The 25,671-nt window shown below is 34.6% G+C and overlaps 1 protein-coding gene across 2 annotated transcripts in view; it reads left to right on the top strand.

The window, feature by feature from the left end:
• LOC145686469 (osteopetrosis-associated transmembrane protein 1-like) overlaps window positions 1–22,758 on the top strand; it is a 36,123-nt gene extending 13,365 nt beyond the window's left edge. For both annotated transcript variants that reach the window (XM_081759809.1, XM_081759810.1), the window contains 5 exons: window positions 673–838; window positions 4,981–5,095; window positions 8,647–8,894; window positions 12,151–12,316; window positions 17,748–22,758. In XM_081759809.1, the coding sequence (XP_081615935.1) occupies window positions 673–838; window positions 4,981–5,095; window positions 8,647–8,894; window positions 12,151–12,316; window positions 17,748–17,800 (748 nt within the window). In that variant the 3' untranslated portion in view covers window positions 17,801–22,758. The remainder of the gene's footprint in view (window positions 1–672; window positions 839–4,980; window positions 5,096–8,646; window positions 8,895–12,150; window positions 12,317–17,747) is intronic.
• Window positions 22,759–25,671: the final 2,913 nt, after the last annotated feature.

Raw genomic sequence — 25,671 nt, 5'->3', positions numbered from 1 at the left:
CTATAGATGTCACTACTTCGATGTGTAGCAATAAGTATGGTTTTCATATACACAAAAGGTAGGAATTAATTCACACCTATTTTTCTGATTGGACGATGACAGAAACTTAAGGAATCATTTTCATTTCTTTAGCAATTATTTAATGATTACGTGGAAAATTTATTTTTTTTTTAAAATTGTTGGATTGGAAATTGTTAAATGATACATATACTTTTTTAGAACATGAGATAATAAAATTTGGAAGAAATATTTTTATCATACGCTATTGACAATTGTAATAATTCCATTAACAAGAATTGGTTATTTTAAGAAATTAAAAATTCAGAGGTAAACGTAAATGTTAAAAGTAAGAACAAACAGAAAGAATATTCCATGCAAGAGTGAGGAACGAAATGTGTTCGTTTTATATATATATATATATATATATAAAATTTATAATTGTAATTCAGTAAAAATAGAAAGAAAAGGAGCCTGGACGTAACAAATTTTAAAACATAAATGTTTCCTTAAATGCTAATTTTATATTGTAAATAAGCATAAAGTGTGACTTTGGAAGTAAAAGGAATATTTTATTGAATTTAAAATATTGAACAGTAACAGAAGTGTATTCGTAATTGCAATTTTTTCCAGTCAGGATTCATGTCAAAATTGTTAATATTTATTTGTTTCAAGGTTTGTTGCATTCCATGAGAAGTGTGAAACCTTGCTCACTGCGTTTGCTGCAGCTGCTTCTAGTTATACGTATTGTGCAGTCAGTCATGCTCGTCCCATCCATTTTTGTCAGGAGTGTGTAGGCCAGTACCTGAGTGTGTTGTCAGCACATGCAGACATTGTTGAGGTAAGGTTAATTACAATAAATCTCTATTAATTAAAGGATTAATTTGGAATTTATGTATATTTTATTTATCTATAGTTATTAAATCCAGTAAAGTGAAATCAAGGAACCATCTGGCACATTTTTGTTAACAAAATACTATAACTGATAAACTATCATGCTATTCACGTAGATTACAAATATCACAAAAAACTTAATAAATATCAACATCAAGAAGTACATCAACTGTTAATATATCACTTCTCAAAGTATAATCCGGGCCGCGGTGGCTCAATGGCAAAGCGTTCACCTCTGGTGCATGGGGTCCTTGGTTCGATTCCAGCTCGCATCAAGTGAGCTTTGTGGGGGACAAACACCGTGTACATGGGTTTTTCTCGGGGTTCTCTTGTTTCCTCCCACTTTCTTCGTTCCACCATTTCCTTCATTTTTCATCATCACCGTCTCATTTAACCTAGCCGGCATTACCGTAGGACGTAAAACTTAAAGATTTCATTTTTTCAAAGTATAATCCATATATTTTACGACTTTATAATCCTATAACAACTGCCCCACTATCACTCCCTTAGGCATTTGTATAATGAGAAAACCGCATGATCTTTAGAGTCTCTTATTGGTCATACCGATGTTTGAGTTTTCACTCTGTCATAAATTTTCATAAATCTCGCATGCACACAGTTCTTAACGAAATACTTTTTTATAGTTCGTAAAATATTGTAAACCTTGTTTCTTTCAAACTTTATTCAAGTTACGTGGTAATATTGACTAAAAGGAAGTAGGTAGGAATCCACTTCTTACCAAGATTACTGAAAACCTTGTTATTGAACGTTCTACGGATATCCAAATCCGATTTCTCAGCTTTCCTAAGATTGTCTATTTATTTTCACTAATCTTTATCTTGTTTGTATATATATATATATATATATATATACTAGCTGAAATGCTCGTTCTTCGCACGGAGAAAATAGGTTTGTTGGAAATCCCTTCCCCTTTAGAATATTTACTTTAATGAAAGTGTAATGATAAAAGTACAGAAAATACTCTATTTTTGGCATAAATATTGAATCACCCTACCTCCACAGAATACGTTTTTAATCAAATCGATAAGATTAAAGAACCAGGTTGAAGTAGGTACTGTCTTTCAGAAATCATTTCAAACAGGTCAGGCGTTATGGTTAAATAAAACCAGGTTGAAAGGTACAATCTTCCAGAACTCATTTCAAACAGGTCGGACATTTTTCCGACCCTGAAAACTATGAATTCGACACAAATCTCAGTTATTTTTAACATTTTATTATTCATCTCCTCTCCTCTGCCAATTGGGATGAATTTAAACGGCATTGGGGGCGTCATTATTCATTTCAGTGACCCCAAAAACTACGGGTTGCATACTAATATCAGTAATTTTCCATTATTTTTACGTGTAACTCCTTCCAGCTCCCACCCGTTGGTATATCTTACTCGCATAGTATTTTTTTCAGATTGAAAGTCGTATGTCTACCAAGTTTGGTTAAAATTGCTGTAGACCTACTGGAGTTAGTGAAATGCATTCATTCAAATATATATAGATGTACGAGCAACGCCTTGGACGTTGCTCCTGTAAATGCCCAAGCCAGTTGACATGCCCTTTCATGCCTCAACTTGGTATTAAATTTCATCACGGTTGTAACCTAATGGTTTATCAAACCCAGACTATGGATTCGACACTAATCTCAGTCATTTGAGACATTTTATTTTTCACGCTTTCTCACTCCCATGCCGATGAGTGTTGTACTTGGACTTTAACGCTACCGGGAGTGTCATTATTAATCTCAGCGACATCGACTACGAATTCGACACTAATATCATTTGTTTTTTGATTATTTTTGCATGTCAGTTCCTTCTCACCACCTTAGGAGTGCTAATGAAAGTTGAACATAGATTTAAATGCTATAGGAAGTATCGACAATCAACTTGGGATGTATGGATTCCTTACTATATCGATCATTTGATTATTTTTTTCGTGTCAACATCGCCACCCCCCACCCCCCGCACCAAGGGTAGTAATAAGGGTCGAACGGCATCGGGGTGTCGCTTTTAATCTTAGCGACCCCAAAAACTATGGACCCTGCACTAATATAAATCGTTTTCGATTATTTTATGTTACCCGCTTCCACTCTCACTAGGTGTGCTAGGGGTCATACTCCTACTGGAGGCTGAAATTGAAGGTCATCGGAACTGCCATCAATCAAGTTACATGTAACATTTCTCAAGTGTAACACTCCGATTTTGATAAAATTTGGCAGGTAGATACTCCACATAAAATAAAAGGATAAGTGTTTTTAACGTTCTGTGGGAAAACAGTTTTAGGGGACAAATACCCCACCCAGAATTTTGAAAGTGGACGCCCGAAAGGCAAGAAGAAAGTGAATGAAATTGTGCACAGATATTGTAGATGTAAGATGAGGGAATACGTGTTTGGTATTTTCCTAGGAAAAAAAAAAAACGGTTGGGTGGATAGAAGCGACCAATGTTAGCTACCCCGAAAACTATGGATTCGACACTAACATCGGCAATTTTCAATTACGTTTACATGTCACAGTTTTACCCCTCCAGACTACTACTGGGGGCTGAACTTGAACTTAAATGGCATCTGGAGTGTCGCCATTCATCTCAGCGACCCAAAAAGCTATATGGATTCAACGCTAATATTTGTCGTTATTTATTATTTTTATGTCTTCTCGTCCCACTCCCCCTAGGAATAATAAGGGAGTCATGCCTCCACTGGGGGGTTGAACTTGGACTTAAACTTCATCAGGACTGCCATTATCGAGAGAAAACTAATGATTCGACACTAATGTCAGTCGCGTGCCTTTGGCGTCGGAGACACTTGTTCAATTTCCAGAGGGAGCTCATGTGGTCCGAATTCCACGTTACGCTCAGTGGTAACGCGGTGGCTCAGTGGTAGAGCGTTCACCTCTGGCGCATGGGGTCCTTTGTTTGATTCCAGCTTGCGCCAAGTGAACTTTGTGGTGGACAAACACTTTGTATGTGGGTTTTCTTGGACTTCTCCCGTTTCCTCCCACTTTCTTCATTCTATCGTTTCATTCATTTCTCATTATGACCGTCTCCTTTAGCCTAGCCAGCATAAGTGTGGGATGTAAAACTGAAAGATTTCATTTATTTTTTACTACTACTACTATTATTATTATTTTCTTTGAAAAAAGAGGTACCTAAAATACCAGGAACAATATTGAAGCGGCGATTAGGTGAACTTTTTATTATTTATGAAGAAGCTCCAGCTTAATTCCTTTATAATGTCGAGAATATTTTTGAAAGATTATGACGCTGAATCAAAATAACGGTAAATACTAAATGCATTATTTATTGTATAGATATCAAAGGTAGTGGTATTGGCTTCAACAAGGATAGAAGTTGCTGTTTCATACTTGTATTTTATGATGTATTTTATGATGCACCCGTGTTAATTGCTGACTTCTCCGTAAGAAGGGCAATACCGTTGTATGGTTTTCAGTTTTAAAAGGATATCGGAATAAACAGTGAATTGTAACAACCTATATATCAAACAGGGCTATATAATCGCTACTAAGTATCAAGATTGAAATATGTTATATTGAGAAAGTTTTGGAGTCAAATGAACGGACGTAAAAGTATTCGCGTCTGATAATTGAAGGTTATGTCCTAAGGCTCCGTGGTTCCAATCCAAAAAGCAGGACAAGATTATGTGCGTGGGTATTTTCGGGTTCCGCTATTTCGTCTCATTATCTCCATTCCACCATTTTTTTTTCATCGTTATTCATTTTCATTTATCATCCGTCATATTTAGCCTAACAGTGGGGACGTTACCATTAAAGTGAAATCGAAACTTCTGCTTAGATTTCTATTCGAATCGGCGTAGTTTGAACCTACAGATATATACACCGAAAGCGAGTATTCTTAATAATACGAAGGAAGATATATTTGAATACATCGGATCATTTATATGAATAGGATATATTATGCTCACAAGGATCCATGTTTATTTGTATTTTACTTGTATCATCATAGGAGTAGGTTATTCCAATAATTGCAGTCGATTATGTTACATTTGTATATCACTAAAAATTACTGTAACAACAAGGATTCTTATTTTCTTATTTATCTTTCAGCCGACCAATGATACATTTCCCTGTAAGGATGAGCTAACAAACAGAGATCGTCTTGAAATAGTGAACGGAGTGTTTCAGTATACTACAGATTTATGGAATAAAGGAAGGTGTGATAGTAAGTACAGACATTTAACTATTTTGAAAGAGAATAAAAGCACTGGCGTGATTTAACAGAAGTTACACAAAAGCGAAATAATAAATAAATAAACAAGACTAATTTTTTCAGTATCCAATGCACTTCTCAGGAAAGGAGAGAGAAAGAAAGGACATAATTTGTACAAGTCTTTCGTTTATCAGCCATGGTGGCTAGTTTTGATGATCGTTACTCCTTGCTTGTAAATCTCGTAACCTTATTATAATTATATTAATCTCGTAACCTTATATTTATTTCGCTTTCTAGCAGAATTATTTATATAATCACGTTAAATAAGAAGATATGGGTATACAGATTATTTTAAAAACTGCCTAAATTGCCCTGGTTTTATGAACTTGCATTTTCCCGTAGCACATGCATTACTTACTACTCTGAAAGTTGGCCACAGCCTATCCTAGAACTCGGCCGCATTGAAGCAACGTTATCCGTATGCTTTTAAATGTAATATTAACAACCTCCTGACGTCGTGCCTATAAAGCATGGGAATAATCGAAGAGTGACGTCCAGAAGTTGCTACCACTCATTATCCAGAATTAGTAGGTTAATGTTTTTAAGTGAGAGGAAATTATAATAAACTCTGTAATTTGTTTCATTCATGTATTTGTCTAAATGATGTCATAGTGTCTGAGTGTATGTTCTGTGTGAATGTAGCCTAACATTCAGATCACAAATCGTAAACGACTGGAAATTGAATCACGATCAACACATACATAGCTGAGGTACACATGCCTTCGTAATGCGATGAATGTCAGGACTGGTGGTTCTGTACTCCTCAGCTCTGGATCTCCTGGACAGGATTGTTGGCTGAATGTGGTCTCCAACGGAATGCCAACTAAAGACCAACCATTCCTAGTGGGCTATAGTTGTACTTCAACGTGGAGTAGATCACCCTTGATCTACTTATGGTCGTGATAGATCTCAGACCACTACTATGCTGCTAATTATCGATGACTGACCGTAGTCTGATACTCTGATCGATGTCTCTCACTTCTGATCGGCGTCTGATCCAGATCCTCTCCAACAAGAGGTTTTTGTTCACCAATTCCAGACGCTGGAATTCGCTATGTCGTTCAATTGTGTTTACCTCAGCTATTGTTGAAACATTTGTTTCAACCCGTATTACATCGTGACCAAATTCCCAGACTAACAATCTCTGCAGATCTGAAAGTTGTGCCACATTCAAATTGTGTCAATGTTAACAAACTAGATTGCACATTGATGACATTACAATTCTCGATTTCATCTTTACAAAACAAAACAAAACAAACAATCTGACGATTTAGCGTCTCGCCATGATTTAAATGACAACAACATAAATATAACCATTTACGTAAACAAACAAATGCACGTGTTTAATATGACATAACATAACATTATCACAGTATTTTAATCTTTTCAATTTTAATTATAATAAATCTTTATCTCCGTCACCAAAAATAAAATCTTAAAATCCATATACCGCTACCTTTGTATGTTAAGCACCTGAACACCCGACAGCATACATGATTATCTATTTTTCTTTAAAATATTTGTAGAACATTTTTGACTGTTAGTTTTGAGAGATTTATAAACCCAAGAAGGAAGAAAAATATAGGAGGCAGTGATACTCCTCCTCTCTTCATCTCTGTTATTGGCGAGTGTATGAAGAGATGCCTTTCTATTCATATTTTTTCTGCATTATAAGAAATTTGATAGTATAGTGTAGAAGAATTTATTAAGCTATGAATGGATAGCTTTTGTTTTTGTCATGGTTGGAAGCCTTCACCTTCTGGGGAACTTGCAAGAAATCTATATAAATGTCGAATCAAGTCATGTTGCAAAATTAAAGAAAAGAAAGAAGGATAATGCCCCAAGTCCTTGCTAGTCATTACCCATTAGCAAGGTAATTGTAACTGTTTCTAATCCATAATTATGGACCGCGTTTGGTGTTTCACTATTTGGTGTCCCGCGAGGGTGAGACAGCATATATGTTCCGAGTATTTCCTTAACTGATAATCATATCTGCATATATCATTGCAGGCGGAAAAAATGGAATAGTGAATAAATAATGTGCCTTTATGTTTTGTAGTCAATTAGTACCTTGAAATTACTTTAAATCATAATGTGCGAATGACAAATATACAGGGTTTGTTCAATAGGTATCGGGGTTTTCTCGAATGAGTGGAGGGCGGTCTCGATTGATAGGAGGGTGCCGGGACATTTGGCATAAGCTAGGAAAATCGGTCACTCGTCTCCTAACCGTTGGAGTGTATAGATCTCACACAAAGTGAAAGTGTGTTTAGCGCTTGCCTCAAGAGTGAGAGTTCAAAGAACCATCGAATAGCGTTATGCCGTCAAATTTTGCATTAAATTGAACAAATCCGCTACGAAGACATTTTGTATGATCCGTGAGGTTGATCAAGATAAAGCCATCTCGAGAACGCGTGTTTTTTGAGTGGAACAAGAAATCAAAGATTGCAGGGAAGAGGTCACAAGGACGCGAAACATGTGGTCTACAAGAAGTTTGTACGTGCGTGACAGACAATGAACTCTAAATTTTACGCGACGTGGTCGATTATTTGAGGAGTAGGGTCCGCCACGTACGAAGAGAAATCGCCAATATCTGGATGCTCATCACGACAATATGCCCAGTTACACGCCACAAATTGTGAGGGAGGCATTGGCCAAACACAACATCGCAGCGCTGCCTCAACCACCCTGCAATCCAAATCTGGCTCCTACTGACTTCTTTTTGTTCCCGTGCATAAAAATAAATAAATAAAATAAAATAAACTGAAAGGACATCGTTTTGGAAAGGCAACGATGGTTCAAGTTAAGGCAACTTCATGAGGTATCTGAAAGGCCTGCCTGCCAACTTCCAGGATGCGTGTGAAAACTGGGAAAAGCGCTGGCAGCGGTGTATTGATGCAATAGGTTATATTTTGAAACGTATTAATTCGCTGTGCATATACCTTTCATACATTTCTTGTTATGACTTCAGTCCCGATACTTACTGGACAAACTCTGTAATTACATATTACATACAATGTTTTATATTTCAGAAGTAATGTTTATAATTAAAATACAGACTAATAGAAAATGTTGATTAGATATTACACTCAATGCAAAACGCTATCAATTTTGAACTTTGTCTTATTGCTCATAAATGCTAAGAAACTAATGTATTACAGGAAATCTGCCTATGTTGGTCACCATCGGCTCCATTGAAAATTGGTAACTTACAGAAAATAAGTGTATTTTGAAGCAGATACTATTATTGATCGTAATATACACATTTCTGATATAGTAACTATAATAATCTTGGCAGCAAATCAAGGGTCAGAAAACCTTCCTCAGAAGAACAGCCGAAGAAAATGATAATAAATCTATGTAAATTTTTGCAAACAAAATTGGTCCATAGGATTCATCTAGTACCTTCATAGTACATATTATGATGCTTCAAAATTTCCATGTGAATGATTGATTATACACTGTCGGTTAACAATTTTTTTTTTAATTATGTTTACTTTCAGGTTGCTTTGTTAAAAGTAAAACAGGCAAACTCACTCCTGAGCTAAGAAATTCAACAAAGAAATTCTTTCAGCTATATCAAGATACAGCCGATTGTATTGAAGATAAAAACAAAACAGACCAGCACCTTCACAATTACAGTGAGGCTTGTATAGAATGTAGCGAAATGTATAAAAAGTTGAATGAATTTTACAACTATTTAAAAGATAGTGAAGGAGACGGAAACCTCTGCATGGATATTGTGGATTGTGTAAGTTTTCATTGTTATTATAACTATTACTAGTACATAACTATATTCTATATTATTTTTTTCTTTTATACAGATTCTTTTAAACGAAATCGTACGTGGATTGTCTGTTCTCTCTTTCTCTGTTCTCTGTGGCTTTTTTAAATTTGTAGAGTAGATTTTTGTTTCGACCCTTCCTGCCAAGTAGTACGAATTGTCTTCATAATTAACTTCGTGTTTTCTACGTTATCATCGCCGACTCACGACGAGAGCTCTCGAAGACCCTACAAGTCACACTGTTTCCGAGATGTTCATTCGAAGCTGTCTGGCCATCACAATTATCTTTGTCGAAGTCCCAGAGATCTCCTTCTCTTCCCAGTTTTACGCACATATAACATTCTGATTACCTATGTGTGGGCCAGATCACAGTTTGGATAACATAAGTTTCGTGTCTTGTCACCCTTATGTCAGCCGGAGGAGTTCATTTGCAACATTCAAGGGTAGCCATAATGTAACTGGTCAGTATATACAAAATAAATAGTGTATAAACGCTGGGACGAGTCTTCATTAACTTTGATGTGTGAATATTTAAATACATAAGGCTGTTTGGTTATATCCGACGGATTTTGGGAGTGTAGTAATCCTGTGAAAAGCCGTGCTACCACCACTAGTTGTGTTCTGTTGGATCATCAAATTATCAACTATCGTCCAACATTACAATTTCCACTGCAACAAATTATGTTGAAGCACAAGCATAGGAATCCTGTTCCATTTTCCCTGCAGATTCTCTCTTTTTAGTTGAGGTGATGTGATGATGTATACATGGTTTTAGGAGTCCAAATTGTTGAAATTCTTTAGGTTGGAGTTACGGTTTTTAACATGAATATCGTGAAAGGCAATAATACTGATTTCCGTTTCCTGCTGCGTATGGTGATAGTTATTGCTGGCCCGGTACAAACGAGAGATATCTTCCGGATAGATTGGAATCTAATGTATTTCTAGAAATAGAGAGCACTCGCCTTCACGTTTTCGTCCACTTTATGCACCTCCAACTTCCCCTCGTAACCATATCCGGCGACAATCACTGTTCTCTGCAGTGTCGGTAAAACTCGGTACGTCCCTTGCCATTGGTGTCACAGTAATTACTCGAATGTTACGATTGTACGTGAGATAAATGTAGGCATCACCCAATGTGTCAACCATCGTTCATACCTCGCCAAGTGTCTTTCGTACAATTTGCCATATTTATCAGTGTGGCGCGGGAAGAGGTTGTGAATTTGCGTATGTTGCGGCTGACAGTGGAATGTGCCAGATTTAATTTCTTAGCCATGTCACGTTGGTTGATGAATTCTCCTGGCCTGCTAATTGACAAATTATATGAAACTCCTCAAGTAACATTTTCACTAGTAACTTCAAATGCCCATTTTGATGGCAAATTTTCTCCATATATCCCATTTGTGCTAATCCTATGGTTAAACATTTTCTCAACATTATGTCGTTATTCTTTTGTATGAAAGAAAACAAAAGTGTGTAGTAGAAACGAGCCATGGTATACCCTTCCCAATAACTGTTCACTTGTGGCGTTATTTCACTAGTGCCAACAGGACATTCCAGCAACTGTAACTTGAGACATCACGTTTATAAGGAGGACGGTTTCTGATGCAGCTACACAAGTGACAGCAGCATTCCAAATCGATTGTATATAAACCGAAAAACTTTCTATACGAGTTGTCAAAAATTGGAATGTGGTACATTAGTGCATGACTTCTTTTTATATATAAAACCGATCTCGTTACTGATGTTTAGTCATTTTAAAATTTATCGTGAGTTGTTGCACCTCGAAACACTGCCTGATGATCTATCCTAGAAACTTTGTTGGTGATACTAGACGTTATAATGAATTGATATAATCGGCCAAAATGGAGGTCAAATTTGGATAATTTACAAGTAAAAACTGTTATGATTTCATAAAGAAAGTAATATCAAAGGAACTTAAGCATGCAGGCGATTATTATTGCTATTTTTAAATTATTATCTTGTTGCATATTTTTGTATTTAGTTTTTCATTTTTAAAGCCTTTTTGCTAACTTTATTTCAATTTTTGAAGTTTTTTGTTTTAATTTTTTAATTTACACTTTTTAGAACTTTTGTGTTGAATTTTTAGCGTCCAGCAGTTTCCGGCAATTGGTTTTTATCATGATGGGAATAAATAACCTACGTGCTAACGTTATCATTAAAACCAACCAACCAGTCAGTCAATATGCAGGAGACAAATTTGTAACTAAAATAATAAATATAAATAACATAAATAATTAAAGCGTGTTACATCACAACAATTTGTGGATCAAAAAGTGTTACGGTCTATATTTATGTTAATTGTAACTTTTATGTGCAGTGTCGCATAAAAGTTTGATTTTTTTTAAATATATAGAATCAACTATGTTTCTATTTTTCGCAACACTAATCGTGTACCAGTCAAGAATTGAAGAGCTGAAAGAAACAACCAAAAGCATTAACACATAAAGATTATAAAGAAAGTTATTTAAATGGCGTATTACATGAAACAGAGGTAGTGGGCAATATTAATCTAAGTGTGGAAGTATTGTCCATGTTTATATGATTTCAAGAACAAATAATGTCTTAATAAAAATATATTAGTGCTATAAACGAAGAAGAGATTAATCTAGTTGTTAAATATGTTTGTGCAAAGAATATTGTTGTGCACTATAAATGAGTTAACCAACGAAAAGATGAGATTATCGAATGAAAACTAAATTTTTAGAAAAGCGCTCACATTACTATGTTGTAGTGCCAGTATTTTGATAGCAATACAACGAGGGTCCGTTTTATAATTTTATCCGTTACGCGTAGCTAAGACTGATCTTCTTCTTCGTCTTTAAAAATATATACAGAAGAAATACTATTTTTGACTTATTCATATCCTTGTCATACTATCTCTCTTCTTGTAGAATGTTTTTAATGACATAAAACAATTATGTTGTGTTAGAATACAGAGAAAATGTATTAATCTCTGTAAAACTGATGAGATTCCCTTCGTTTTCACCTTACAACTGATGCTGATTGGCGCCGATAGCACTTTTTTTATTTATTTTTTTAAATTCTTACTATGCGGCAAAAGCCATTGGACTTAATTCGTGAAATTGATATTAGATTAAGTCGACTAAAGTCAATACTGATTTAATATTAAAGTTTTGCTCCTCATAAAACAAGTTTTTAACACGCCTGATATATTCAGTACTTATCCATTCTTTCTTTTCAGATGAATTCAACTCGCACCGAGTGGAGCCAGACGTTACATTGTCTCCGAGCAACTGGTCAACAGCTTTTGTTGTACGTAACAGCCGCTATAGTGACTGTATTGCCAATCATATTTTACACATTTACTAAAAGATATTCGTCGAGAGTTGAAGCGAGGCTACTGCAGCGTAAGTTCATTTGCTTTCGCACTCTCATAATTCATGTTGATGAAAACCATCTCCTTTCAACATGGTTTTGCAAAAGAGTGAATTTATGTAAAGTTAAAGATGTACCATTTTACTGCCTTCATCCTTCATTGTAAATAACAAAACTTATTGATCCGTGTCTTTAAAAGCAAAAATTGAAGGTTAAAGGCATATATATATATATATATATATATATATAGGAAAGGTTAATGAGTCAATTCATTAAAATTAAAAGTATAAAGTTAGCTTCGGATATGGACTTACTGGATAAAGAATCAGGAGGGCTTCGTAGTCTAATGGTTAGAACGTTGGACTCATGTCTGCGTGTTCTAGGGTTCGATTCCCGGCGGGGTATCCCAATTTCCGGCGTCCACCCAGCGTCGTGAGTTAAACTGGGAAGTCACATGAATAAACGACATGACGGCCACTCGGTCTAGAAAGCTTCTACTACGCCTGTTAGAGACAAAGCGGCACAACGCACTGACCACGTAGTTCCACTAGTCGCGAACAGAGTGCGTTGAAGCAGGCTCAAGTCCGCAAAGGACTGTTATGACCTTGGCTATTTAGTTAGTTAGGATAAAGAAACAATGCCTCTCATAATTAATCTTAGTCACCAATACCTTTTAAACACTTAAGAAAAAAAAAGAAAACGTAAAAACCTCTATTGCGCGGTAGCTCGGTAGGAGAGAAGGTTTTTGTATAATTATTTCTGTTTTTGACGAGCCCTGAATTCTCATTCATACCTTTCCGTTTCTAATTATTTTTCTAAACTTGAACTTTTGTTCTTGAAAACATGTTCTCTAACCAATAAATTTGAAGCTCTGTTATTGACAGTAGAAGAGGAGAGTAATGAGACAATAATTCTGAAAACTTTATAGAAATTCTCTATTTAATCAAATCATGTAATAGATGTGGTCAGAAGGACTTTAAGTAGTGATAAAATTGATTGTATGGTGAAATTTCTATTAAGAGAGCACTGTTTGAGTGAAAACGGGTCGCCAAAAGGAGGTTTTTTAATACAGTAAGTTGCTAAGGATACGAAATAAGTACAGTACAGTTATGTGGATGTAGATAAGGTATTCATTTCGCAAGTGAAACTTCGACATCTTTTGTTCTCTTAGAACTACACAAACCTTGGCTGTTCGCTACTTTGAATTAATTAGCAAGCTGTTGAAAAAAACCTTGTAAGCTTTTTGTCTCTTTTTGATACATTTTTCACGAATAATTATCTTGTCCAATGAGACTAAAAGCGTAAGAAATAAGTATGAATACGCACCTTGCAATCGCAGTTCGTAATATTTCAATCTTATATAGTTGCTGTATAACTTCCAGCCTCTCCTGTCTTTGGTCATAACGTCGAGCTAGTCTTAACTCATCTCTCTTTGCTATCCTCATTAGCTTTAACTTCGTTTTCTGAGGACAAGAGAGAAAATTATAGCATAGTACTCGCATGATTCAATGTAGGGTAATTTTTGGGAACTACTCTAGTATAAGGACATCTGAATTTTGTTTATTTCAGTTCAGTTTACTAAAAGTACTAATGTTCGAATTCATTTTAATATTAATTATAAATTGAGAATTACGTTCGTATTTTAGAGATGAGATACCTCCTGATGTGTATGTGTTACACAGTTGTATTCAGCGATCAGTCAGTCAGCATTGTACTCTTCTTACAACATGGATCCATGCGAGACAGAAACCCATTTAGTACAGTATTTCGAAAACCTCCGTGCTGTTCCAAGTACTTTGTCTCATGATGAACACAATGCTGTTCTAAGTAGTAGTGAAACCACTGTAAACCTGATAAGGTATAAAGTATCGAAGGAAGCTACAGCTGCTGAAATTATGTGGTTTTAGACTCATTAACTGCGAAGATAGTTACAATTCTTATAGAGATGATGGATTTCTTTCTCAATCTATGTTTTCAGACAGTAAAATAGCAAAGAATTTTCATATAGGACTTGTTAGATGTAGTTATATTATTTGTTATGGTATTGCCGGATTCATCCACAAACAACTTGCATGCTTGGAAGAATGTGAATAGTTTGTTGTTGCGTTTGACAAATCATTTAACAGAATAGCTGGAAGAAAGCAAAATGCACCTACTTGTAGTATTTTGGGACAAAATTGAAGACAGAGTTACGACAAGGTTCTTGATTTCTATTTTCTTATGCAAATGACAATTGCAAATAATTTGCTCTTGAAATTTTAAGAAATTTTCCCAAAGGATTGTGATTTGAAGGACATCCAGTGGTTACCTGGAACATCAAGTTTTTACAAGGTCTCTGTTGTTCAGTGAATCTCGTGGTCGAAGAAGAATATTTGTTTCATTTTGTAGGAACAGTTCAAACTCAGAGCAAATTCTATTTCCCAAGAATTTCGTGAGTCTAGAAGGGTTGAAAATACTGATTGCGTAGAGAGAGCTTTGAAAATGTAAAAAAAAAAATCATTGGATGTCCTGACACTAAACTTCCCAAAATTCCGCCGCAAACAGAGTGAAATCAGGTGTTAAAAATTCCCTCGTGCCCGCTAAACTTACATTTTTCAGATTTGTCTCATTGGAGGGAGCACGATTTTTAACTAAGTTTCAGGTTCAAAAATCCATGACCCTTCTTTTGTATCAAGAATTGTTCAATTGTTCACATCATTGTAAGTTTATTGAAGTATTTTTTAAAAGATGAGGTCATTGAGTCTATTCAAACGGCAAGTAGGTTAATGACCGTAGGTCTAAAAATGAAAAGTAATTTCAAAGCTGCAAAGAATGTACATATAGGATTCGGAGCAAAAAGGTGTAGTGAAAAGCTAAGAAGTGTGAAGGAAAGAAACAGAGTTAATTTCTTCTTGAAGTGTTAAAAATATTTAATAAAGATTACTGAAAATATACTTGAAAAATGTTCTCGTAGATACTTTTACTTGTGCCATTTCATGCTTTGATCCTGAGGTTATCGTACATAAACCCGAAATAGTCAAGAAAAGACTGATAAAATGCTTGAAAATACTCCATCAGTCATCTCATTTCGATTATGTCAAAGAAAGCAAATCTAATTTTTTTTTTTTTAATTAATTTGCCAACAGACTAAACATGTGTTTACAGTTTACTTTGATTCAGATGGAAGCAAGAGAAATCTTGAGAAGTTTTACAGATCCATTCGTGGTGGAAAAAAGTGAATTCAAATACTTTTGGAATATTGTGAAAATAATATTGACTGTGTTACATGGAAATACAAGTGTAGAATCTGCTTTTTCTATTAACAAAAGTTATTAGGAAAAAAAAAAAAAACTTGCAATAATTTCCTTAGTAACCCAGCGACAGCTGGTATATTATTTGGCACACATAGGTGGAATAAAAAAGTCTGCATGCTTCAAATTCAGATCTCATAGCTTCTGTAAAAGATGCGAGAACAAGACATAATTGAGCTAGAAGAAAAGAGAAAAATGAAAGTTGTTAGCAAGTTGTTAAATGAAGGAAAATGGCTAAGTTAAAAGAACTAGAAAAAAGATAAATGAACTTCTAAAGAAACAGAGATTGGAATTAAAAACTATTCAATGTGAGATCAAAAGTCTGAAGTAATCATCAAAGTAATTGTGTTTGTATCATTTTAGTTTCTTTTACATTTTAATGTTTTGTAGGATATAACTTTTTTTTTTTTTTTTTTTTTTTTTTTTACATATAATAATAATTTTAAGACAATACGTAGATAAACATAGTTGTTATTCTTAGTATCCTTCATGTAATACTACTAAGCTTTTACTGATATTTAATATTTATCTTTGATTTTTACATATTAAGATTTTCTTCAATATAATTTTAGTATGATACGTCTAACATATTTTTCTTAAAAAATTAAAAGATGGCCACTGTTATTAATCAAGCCTTTAGTTCGCTTTTATAGTCATTCTTCATTAGTGGTCCTTTGTCTTATTAAATACTACAGGGCAGGGAAGATGGTTGGTCTGGCACCTGGAAATAAGGGAAAGGATAAAAATTATTTTGGAAGTACCATATGACATAAACATGTCTGTTGTGGAAACTCTTCGCCATGCGCCACCCATCGCGTGGTGGATCATTGACAGATCATAACCCATAGAAGTGGCAATTCAGCGGAACAACCAACCGGTGTCTCGCAGTTTCACTATACTGTCACGCTCGAAGTCACTTAATTGCAAAATATATATTCACTGTTGTCTTCCCGGCATTGAGGCACAACTGTGATTCACATACTATGGGTTCAGATACATAACTACACTCATTGTATCGTTCGACGACATTCAAACTAATAGTAGCATGATCTTTGCATTAGTCCCCGTTTATGATGGCCAATGTACTGAGATCTTTAAAGTGGGATCAGCATGTATTCTACACTCATTCTATGGTTCGAATTTTGTTCGAAAAATGGATACGTAAGGAATGTTACAAGGATTTTATCTTGTTACACACTTTTTACATATATTTCGGATACCACTATAAAGTCTATATCTTGTTTAGCCTCCGTACTGACAACTGGGAATAACTTCAACTAATCAACATTTAACTTTTATTGTGTAGTGCTCCCCAAATATTGGCCTTTTGTATATAGACTTTATAATTTATATCAATTTCTTATCAATGTACGAGAAAAGAAAGCCAAATAATTAAAAATGAAACAAAAGAGAAAGAAGAGAAAATAAAATAAAAATTACGAATGAGAGCGAGGTATGTTTGAACTTTGATGAAACATTATACAATTGATGCTAGAAGTTCTCTCTCTCATGAAAACATTATGGGCAGAGGCAGAACTGATATTGTTTGTCATACATTGTAGAGTAGTAGTATCTCACTAGATAAGACGAAAAAAAATGTTACGAGGCATTGAAACATTTTTTATACGTATTAATAAAGCAAGGCTGACGGAAGCACTAAATATGTATTAATAAAACTTGTATAACAGTTTCGGCAGTGTACCATCGCCATCATCAGACACGTTATCTTGACACACAAATTTTATTTATATATACATAGTTCTTTAGTCAGTGGTCCCGGGTTCGATCCTAGCCCCCGCCAAGTGAACTTTGTGGTGGAGAAACACCGTGTGTGTGGGTTTTCTCGGGGTTCTCCCGTTTCCTTCCACTTTCATTCCACCATTTCATTCATTACTCATCATCACGTCTCCTTTAGCCTAGAAAGCATAATCGTGGCACGTAAAACTTAAAGATTTCATTTCATTTTTTCTTTAGTCAGTCTTGTTTTATTAATACATGTTGAATATTTCAAGAACTATAGTGAATAATATACAAATATTTTTAATGAAAAAACAGAACTTTCCTTATTGAGTATTCATTTTTTTAAATATATTTTAATTTTTGCTTCTTTATTCAATATTTATCTTGTAACTTTTTATTTATTTATTTTTTTTTTTAAATCTGGTCTCAACAGAGAAGCGTCTAACGGAACAGATAGCTTCTACCTCCTCGGCTCTAAGCAGATAATGGTCTGATAGGAAATGAAGAAAAACATATATGTGTGAACAAAGATCTCAATTTTCATCCCCTGTGACCTCATAATCTAAAAAGGATTTCTTCAACAAATGGAAGGAAGCGATTGTTTCTACTTCGAGACAATTAGTACGTAAGAATATTTTGAATTAAAAAAAAAAAAAAATGTATGACATTATGTAATCAATTCTGTGGTTAATTTGAAAAATATTGTGTAATATTGATGCCAAAGATTTGCTTCCATCTTGAAGTTTTCGTAATTTTTAAAAACAAGTTAATCGTTATATATTTGTTCCTCACTCTGTAGCCATTCAGTAAAGAGTGATTTAATTTTGTTTTTATTCTGCGGATTTTAGTGTGCAAAGCATGTGTGAAAAATGTTGAGGTGTCCTCCATAACCAAATGGCTAATGCGCATTGACCTTGGCTTGATCCTGCTGAGGGTGCTTGTCCCGAGTAGTGGTCTGAACCTCACTTTAGACAGTAGATCCCAAGACAGTACGGTGGCTTTCTTCTGGGCGAGGGGTCCCGAGGGGCGAGGTGTAACTACAATGTAACTTAAAATGTAGCGAACTTATTAATAATGTATATATAATATGACTTAATAACTACGAAAAGCAAAAGTTGATCATTCTTTATTGGATGGCTGTTTTAGGTAAGATATTTACCTAGTATTGTCAGTAGTAACATCAACATTTACATACAGGTTTTAATGTGGATAAGTATTACATGTTTACAGTGTCGACAGAATTATGACATTTTTTTGCTAGTCAAGAGTATACATAATTTGTAATTTCATTTCTGTCTTTTTAAAATTTTGACTGTGATAGTTATGCAAAATAAAGTTATTGTAATTAAAGAAAATTATATTATGAGTTGTTATAATAATTATAATATATTTATCGCCAGTTATATGTAGGCTATAGTATGTAGTAATTAGAATTAATTTTGAATTAGTTGAGTACTCTGAATGTTTGTAATTTGTTTAAATAACTACAAATATATATATATAGTATATACATAGTGCAGGAAGAAAAACTATGTATACATACATTCGAATACAAAATGAAAGTCTTATAATTCAGACATTCTGTGTTATATTTGTCCGTTTGGAATTATACGAGATATTGGTGAGAAGTCTTTAGCTTTCCTAAGAGAAACAAGTCAAACTTTTATGATGGATTTATTCAACATACTTCCCTTCAATTCGCGGAAATGCTTCGTCTGAGAGAATCTTTTCATGCACCGTTCCAATTGTTTCAGGCACAATCACTATGGAGAGTCTCACAGGGCGGGGTTCATCTTCAGTGCCAAAATGCCCTGTCCTAAATTTGACAACTCAGTTCTTAATAGTGGTATAGAACGGAGCGCAGACCCCCATTATTTGTAGTATTTCACCGTGGATTGTCTGTGTAGACTTCCCTTGAAGGAAGAGGAACTCGATGACTGCTCTAGTTTCAACATCATTGAACTCCATTTGTTGACCCGCCATATTCACTCCCACTTCCAACAAAAATAGACCCATTTATCCCAGTGTCTTGATTTTGTGAGATCGGACAATAGGAAAGCTAGTCTTCCAAGGAGCCCCTTATATAGGACGTATAATAGCATGTAATATGTATTTAAGGGACAAATTCATTTTTAAAAAAAGTATGTCATAAATAGAGTACACATAGAACACATTTTTATTTAAAAATATACTTACCGTTTAGTATTCCTATGTTGGAAATTGAGTTTCTTCTTAATTTAATTCTGTTATTTCAATAGCTTCACTCAATCGTCATCTGTGGATTCCAGACGAGATTTTTAAATGAATGAATCATTCCTTTGTACATCCTTATAACGACAAATGATCTTTTGCCATTAAAATAGTAAATCTTGATTGATAGACAAAAATATTTCATACACAAAATGTTCAACTATTGTTCTGGAAAACGAATTATCAATATATTCAATTGTTCGATTATTATCAGTTGTGCACAAAAATGTTCACTAGTTTTTCTGGAAAAGTCAATTCAGTTGTATGTAAAAGTGTTATTGTTTTGTTCTGCAAAATTAATCAATTGTAGGAATCGAACTTAAAAATATGACCTTTGTTCATCGCTACCACTACCTTGTTAGCGAATTGTTTTTTCTGTGTTAGCGAATCTTGTTAAATGGATAAATAGTTGCAGTTAAACAAGTTTGTGGAAAGACGACTAGTTCGAGTGTGAATATATATTCATATTTACTGTAATTTTGATTGTGAATTATTATTACTACTATTACCGCATATTTCTGAATCCAAGAAGAATACTCATTTTTTGTAACAAAGGATAAAAGAAAAAAGTTACAGCACATGTTAGATATATTTTCCGGTATTACTATAAAACTGTACTAAAAATCAAATGAACTACAGATGTCCCTTAGTCTTCCTCACTGGAAGGGTACACTGAATCGGCGAGCGTTTAAAACTAAAGCGGTAGGTAAGGAGAGGGATAAAGTTAGAGCTTAATGAAAGCTCGTGATTATGTTCAGTAAAAAGCTTCCATTGTGTGTGTTGCGAAAGAAAGATGACCCCATATTTTTGGATTCAAAATTGCGGGAAAAAAGTTCATCTTAGATTCAGAAATGTACGATAATTTTTTTTATCGCAAAGTCTCAATAGCTTTTTTAAAAATAATTTTATCTTCGGTACGTTTCTCGCGATTTGTGAATATATCTTATGTAAAATTTGTATTATATATTTATGTATATCATATGTAATTTCTTTTATGCCATGATTGCTACAATGCAAATGTTTCGATAAATTTTGGATGGCTGCATTACTCCTTAGAATTTTTAATATGTTCCTTAACTCCTTATAGAAAATACAACATAGAAATACTAAGCAAGATAAGTATCTGTTTATAATTAAAATACCATATTTGTTTTGAAGTTAGTTTTATGCTCATATAAAGTTTTTAGCTTTCTATATTATTTTCAATTGAATAAAAAGAGTAAGTTCTTAAAAACAATTTCGAAAGTCTTTCAGTTTTGGAGATTTTTCTCTAAGTTCAGGATCTTTGGGAGAATTGAATTCTCTGGAATATTGCGCTGCTCTGAAAATTTGATATATGTACAATTCTGAAAATTATGCCGAAAAATTATTTTTAACCGTTTGGTGTTTTTTTAACGACGACTACAAACTTCATTTTTGTAACAATCTTTTTAAGAACATTAAAGCTCAAATTTATACAAGTTTGTATATATTCATTCAGTAATGTTAGATTCAATTCCAGCAAAAATTACAATTTACAATATTTAACACATGCATGAACTACCATTTCTTACAATTTTCCAAAACATGACTAACATCTGAAGCAACAAGTATTTCTTTTTTTCTTTCTTTTCTTTTTTCTTTCTTTTCTTTTCTTTCCTTTTTTTCAAGTATTCATTGGTACTTTTAGACGTAATGTTTTTCAGCCTGTCACGGAAAAGAAAACTAAATTTGAACAATAAAAGTACAAAACCACTTCAGATTTTCATGAACTATTTTCTCTCCTTCAAACTACACCATATACTGGCAAAAAACACAAGATGAACTTATTCTTGTGAGCATTAAATAAGATTTCTATGTTGAAAACTACAGAAATGCGTATTATAGTATATGCCATATATGATACATAATATAAGAATTAAGAGAGAATAAGAATATTTGTTGGTAATTTAACTTTACGAGTTCAGAATAATGTTTCTCTTCTGACTCATCACAACAGAAACCAATCAAGTGTTTCAAAATGTGCTAAAATAATCAAACAGTCTCTTTCACTATATTATATATACGTGGGTATATGTAGTTTTTTCAGTATTTTGGCTTAAAATCATTAGTCTTGACCATGAAGGTCATTTTGAAGGTTTCGGGAGAAAAGCGTGCAGTTACGGTTTAAGACTGCACTATAAAGATTTTTTAATAATCCAAATGAGCACTGTTTTATGAAATTGACGGTTGGATAAGTATTCATTGGTCCTGGTTTTAATAATAATAATAAGAGGAAGAAGAAGAAGAAGAAGAAAAGTGATGATGTATTAAGTATTTCTAAACATTTGAAAACAACAAACCATAATAGTCATAAGTCTGGATTCTTCAATCTTCAAAATATGACATGAAATGGTAAGTTTTCGAAATACCTTTCGTTTAAAAAAAACCAAAATTACAGTAAGTTTTAAAAGTCTCATTGCCCATTATCTCCCAAAACGTGAATAAACACATCGTCTTTTCAACGGGAATATTGAAGAAATTACGTTTACTTATATAGTGAGGAAGATATTCTTGCTTCCTCGGTCGTATAACGAAGACGTGTTGTGTTTAAAATGTTGCAGTTCTGTTGAAATTGACGAAGTAAATGATAAATAGTACGTAATATATTTATATCCGAAAACCGATTAAGATAGAAACAACCAAACCGGTTTGTTTTAATTCTACTAAAGCAAGGCGGAACCTAATTATGTATAAAACCATACGTAATTTATCACTATGTATAAAACCATAGGTATTGTATCACGTCAACAGCTTGATGACTGTAATGTGTACCTGAAATGAATATGATAAACCCTCCGAAATTTAATTATATCTTTCTCTGATTATGTTTCATCTTTGAATTCATACTAATTCATTTCTAATCATTTTGATATGTGGTTTCTGTAAGTATAAGATATTTAGAAATGTAAAAGGAAAGTGCAGTTAAATAAGACATCACCTATATGTATATTTTTATGAGGTATTTATTACAAAAGCTGTTATGAGAGTTTTTGTTCTGTTCCATTTCTTCAAAATTATCGGTGTATAGCGGCCCAGATTGCAGTCGCGTAAATATAATTGTATCATTCATGTAACTCTTGAGTTATAATTTTTGTTAGATAACTGAATATTTTTTTATGTTGTAGTAGTCACAACCGATGGCTATTTTTCGCGAAATAAAATTATTTTAATTATTTGGCTACTTATTATTTAAAATCTTATTTTACAGCAGTAAAACACATTTTATTCTACAAGGTACTTTTTAGCTGCAGGAATGTTGCTGTATTAAACCCTCATTGAATAGGTAAAAGTAATGTAAAAGAACGTTTTAACTATTCAAAAGTTAAGTTTAATTTTATTTAACGGAAGCACGTAAAATAAATCGTCGAGGGGTTGTCAGTAGTAAATAATATTTGGTCCTACTTGATACCTTAAATCCTTACATTCATATAAATAAAATAAGACACTCAAAATTGTTACTAATACTTTATGTTGAAATGTTCGGTAGCCTTGTGCGGAATGTGTAATACAGGACCGGCAGAAAAACATGACAGTTTTCAAATTGAAATTGTGACTAGACTGATTATTTCACGAATAGTCCAGTTATTATACAAAATTTTAAAAACAAAACTTCATACAAGCAAGGGAGTTTGTTGGAACAATCTATATAACTTTCTGATTCAAATCATATAAATTCCTCATAAATAAAAGTTGCTCAAGCCACCATGTTAGAAAATGGCTGAACTCAATTGAAGAGAACCAACAGTGTTCTTTCCTTCTCGCCAACCGTCAGCTGATCACACAAGACAAACACACTAATACATTAATTTGATGGGAATGTGCCGGGAGCGAAGAGAGAGTAGACAGTGCGAGGATAACTTTCCAGCATAAGGCACTTGTATACAACAACAGAGTTCCAAAATAATATTATTTTTGTTTTAATATGTAAGATAAATGGACAACATCGTGAAGAAGGATCTTCATATCCTCATCAGCAGAAGAACAGAGCTAAGTATAACTTGTTATTTCTTTCCATGTCGAGTCATCCTACTGAGTTTTATTCGTGTCTCGAAATCTGTCGCCTGCTCGCCGCGCTCGTATGTTCAATATAAGGGCAAAGAATAGGTTATCTATTAAAGAAAAAGTAAAATTATTTGAATATGCACTGAAGATTAATATGTAAAGTTAATAATCTTGGTATCTCGCAATATAAATTTAATTTTATCTTCATATTGTGAAAAGCTTAAATGTTTTTGATTAAGCATCTATAGAGGTCACTAGAAAGATTTTATAGGAAAATTCAAATACAGAAGGTCAATTCACCTGTGGCCAATTTTACAGAGCTGATGACGAGCACAGCGTAGGAGAGAGAGAGAGAGAGAAACAGAAGTCAGTAGCCCGTAAATCCTGTAGTGAGTCACGTACAACGCTATGTGGAAGTTGTGGTGAATAGCTATTATGTCTGTTGAAGTGATACCTTATTAGGAAGGGTACATACGTGCACTTTCCGATGCACAATTCAGTAGAGCGTCAGTGATTGTAAAAAATTGTGTGGCAAGGGGCAACAATATCAGCAGGCGTACAGTAGCAAGGGTAAGCCAGCGCTGTAAAAGCACCGGCCCTAAGTATCAAAGACCAAATCGAGAGAGTGAAAAGGAAACGAGCATGTCCAGCCAGGACACCACGCGTTGTGAGGAGCATCAAGGCATCAGTTCTGAAGGAGAACCCACTCACCCAAAGCAACCTTGCCACCTCATGCAAGATATCACAGACCGCAGTGTGTCGTATCATAAAAGACAATTTAGGACTGAAAAAAAACGTCATAAGGCGATGGGGCATAAGTTATCACCTAGGTACATTCAAGAGAGATTCACGAACGCAAGAAAGTTGTATGAACAGTACCTCTCATGTGGCAAATGGCAGTGGGTTGTCACACTAGATGAAGCCTGGATTTACCTTGACACTAATAAGCCCAGGGCCATTTTTTATTCACCACATGATGCGAAGGGCCGCTGCGAGTTCGTCCGTGAATGTTGGGATAAATTTTCGAAAGGCTTCATGGTGGTGGCAGGTTTCTGCGCCCGTGGGAAATTGCCAATGCATCGTGTGGATTCGAAGGTCAAGGTGAATACAGCCTACTTTCAAACGAACACCATGAAATCCTTATATACACAACGTACATCCCACAGTTGTATGGCAGGGACACCCAGAAGGTGTGGATCCACATGGACAAAGCATCCAGTCACACTGCTCGCAGTTCTGTCGCGTATTATCGGCGTATGACCACGGAGACTGGTGTGTCTGTCATACCCTTCTCGTCCACACCTGTGAAGTCTCCAGATGCGTCGCCGAGAATTTCTGCGCCTTTGGCCTTCTGAAACAAGGCCTCTTTCGAAGGCGTCCCATCACCATAGCGGGACTCGGGAAATCTTGTTAAGCGGCGTGGTTTACAATTCCCCTCACACACCTTCGACGCGCACTGCTTGTGGAAATTGTGTTGCAGGGCGATAGTCCAGGCTCGTGGCCATCACATCAAGCACAACCGTTGGTGGAGAAAGGGATTGTCGTGAGCAGGTGAGCGCACAAACTTTGGCCATCTTAGGTGAATTGACATGTAACCTTTTATATGTTGTGCACGATATTATCACCCACCCAATAGTTTTCGCACGTCAATATTATATTTTTGTGTGCATGTTAGTGTAAGATTTTATCGTTGGATGATGAGAGTCTCTAAGGTAAGAAATAATGTGCAGAAGTTCTCAGTTCGATGCTCAGTTAGAGCTCTGACACTAGTATTCATCGATAATATTGCTGGATTAGTAAACACTGGTTACCGGACTTCGAAATGCCTGATCATGATATATATGTAAGTTGTTGACTTGACAATATAAGACACAGTCGGGAAACAAAATCAGATCTTTCCTAGGCCTATATATCAGTAGAAGTGAACTAATAGAGATAGCCAGTGATTTATTTGTGGATTTTGTAGAAGGGGGCAATGTTTATGCACGATTGTGTTCCGTATAACAGAACAACTTTAAAGGCGGGCTGGGACAGCGTTATTTTTAAACCTACCTATTTTGAAATTATGGTACTAGTCTGATAGG

This window comes from Thermobia domestica, chromosome 5 (assembly GCF_964235325.1).
Source record: "Thermobia domestica chromosome 5, izTheDome1.hap1.1, whole genome shotgun sequence".
NCBI classification, from domain to species: Eukaryota; Metazoa; Arthropoda; class Insecta; order Zygentoma; family Lepismatidae; genus Thermobia; species Thermobia domestica.
Note: the sequence above shows the minus strand (reverse complement) of the source record. Positions and strands in the feature narration are given on the sequence as shown.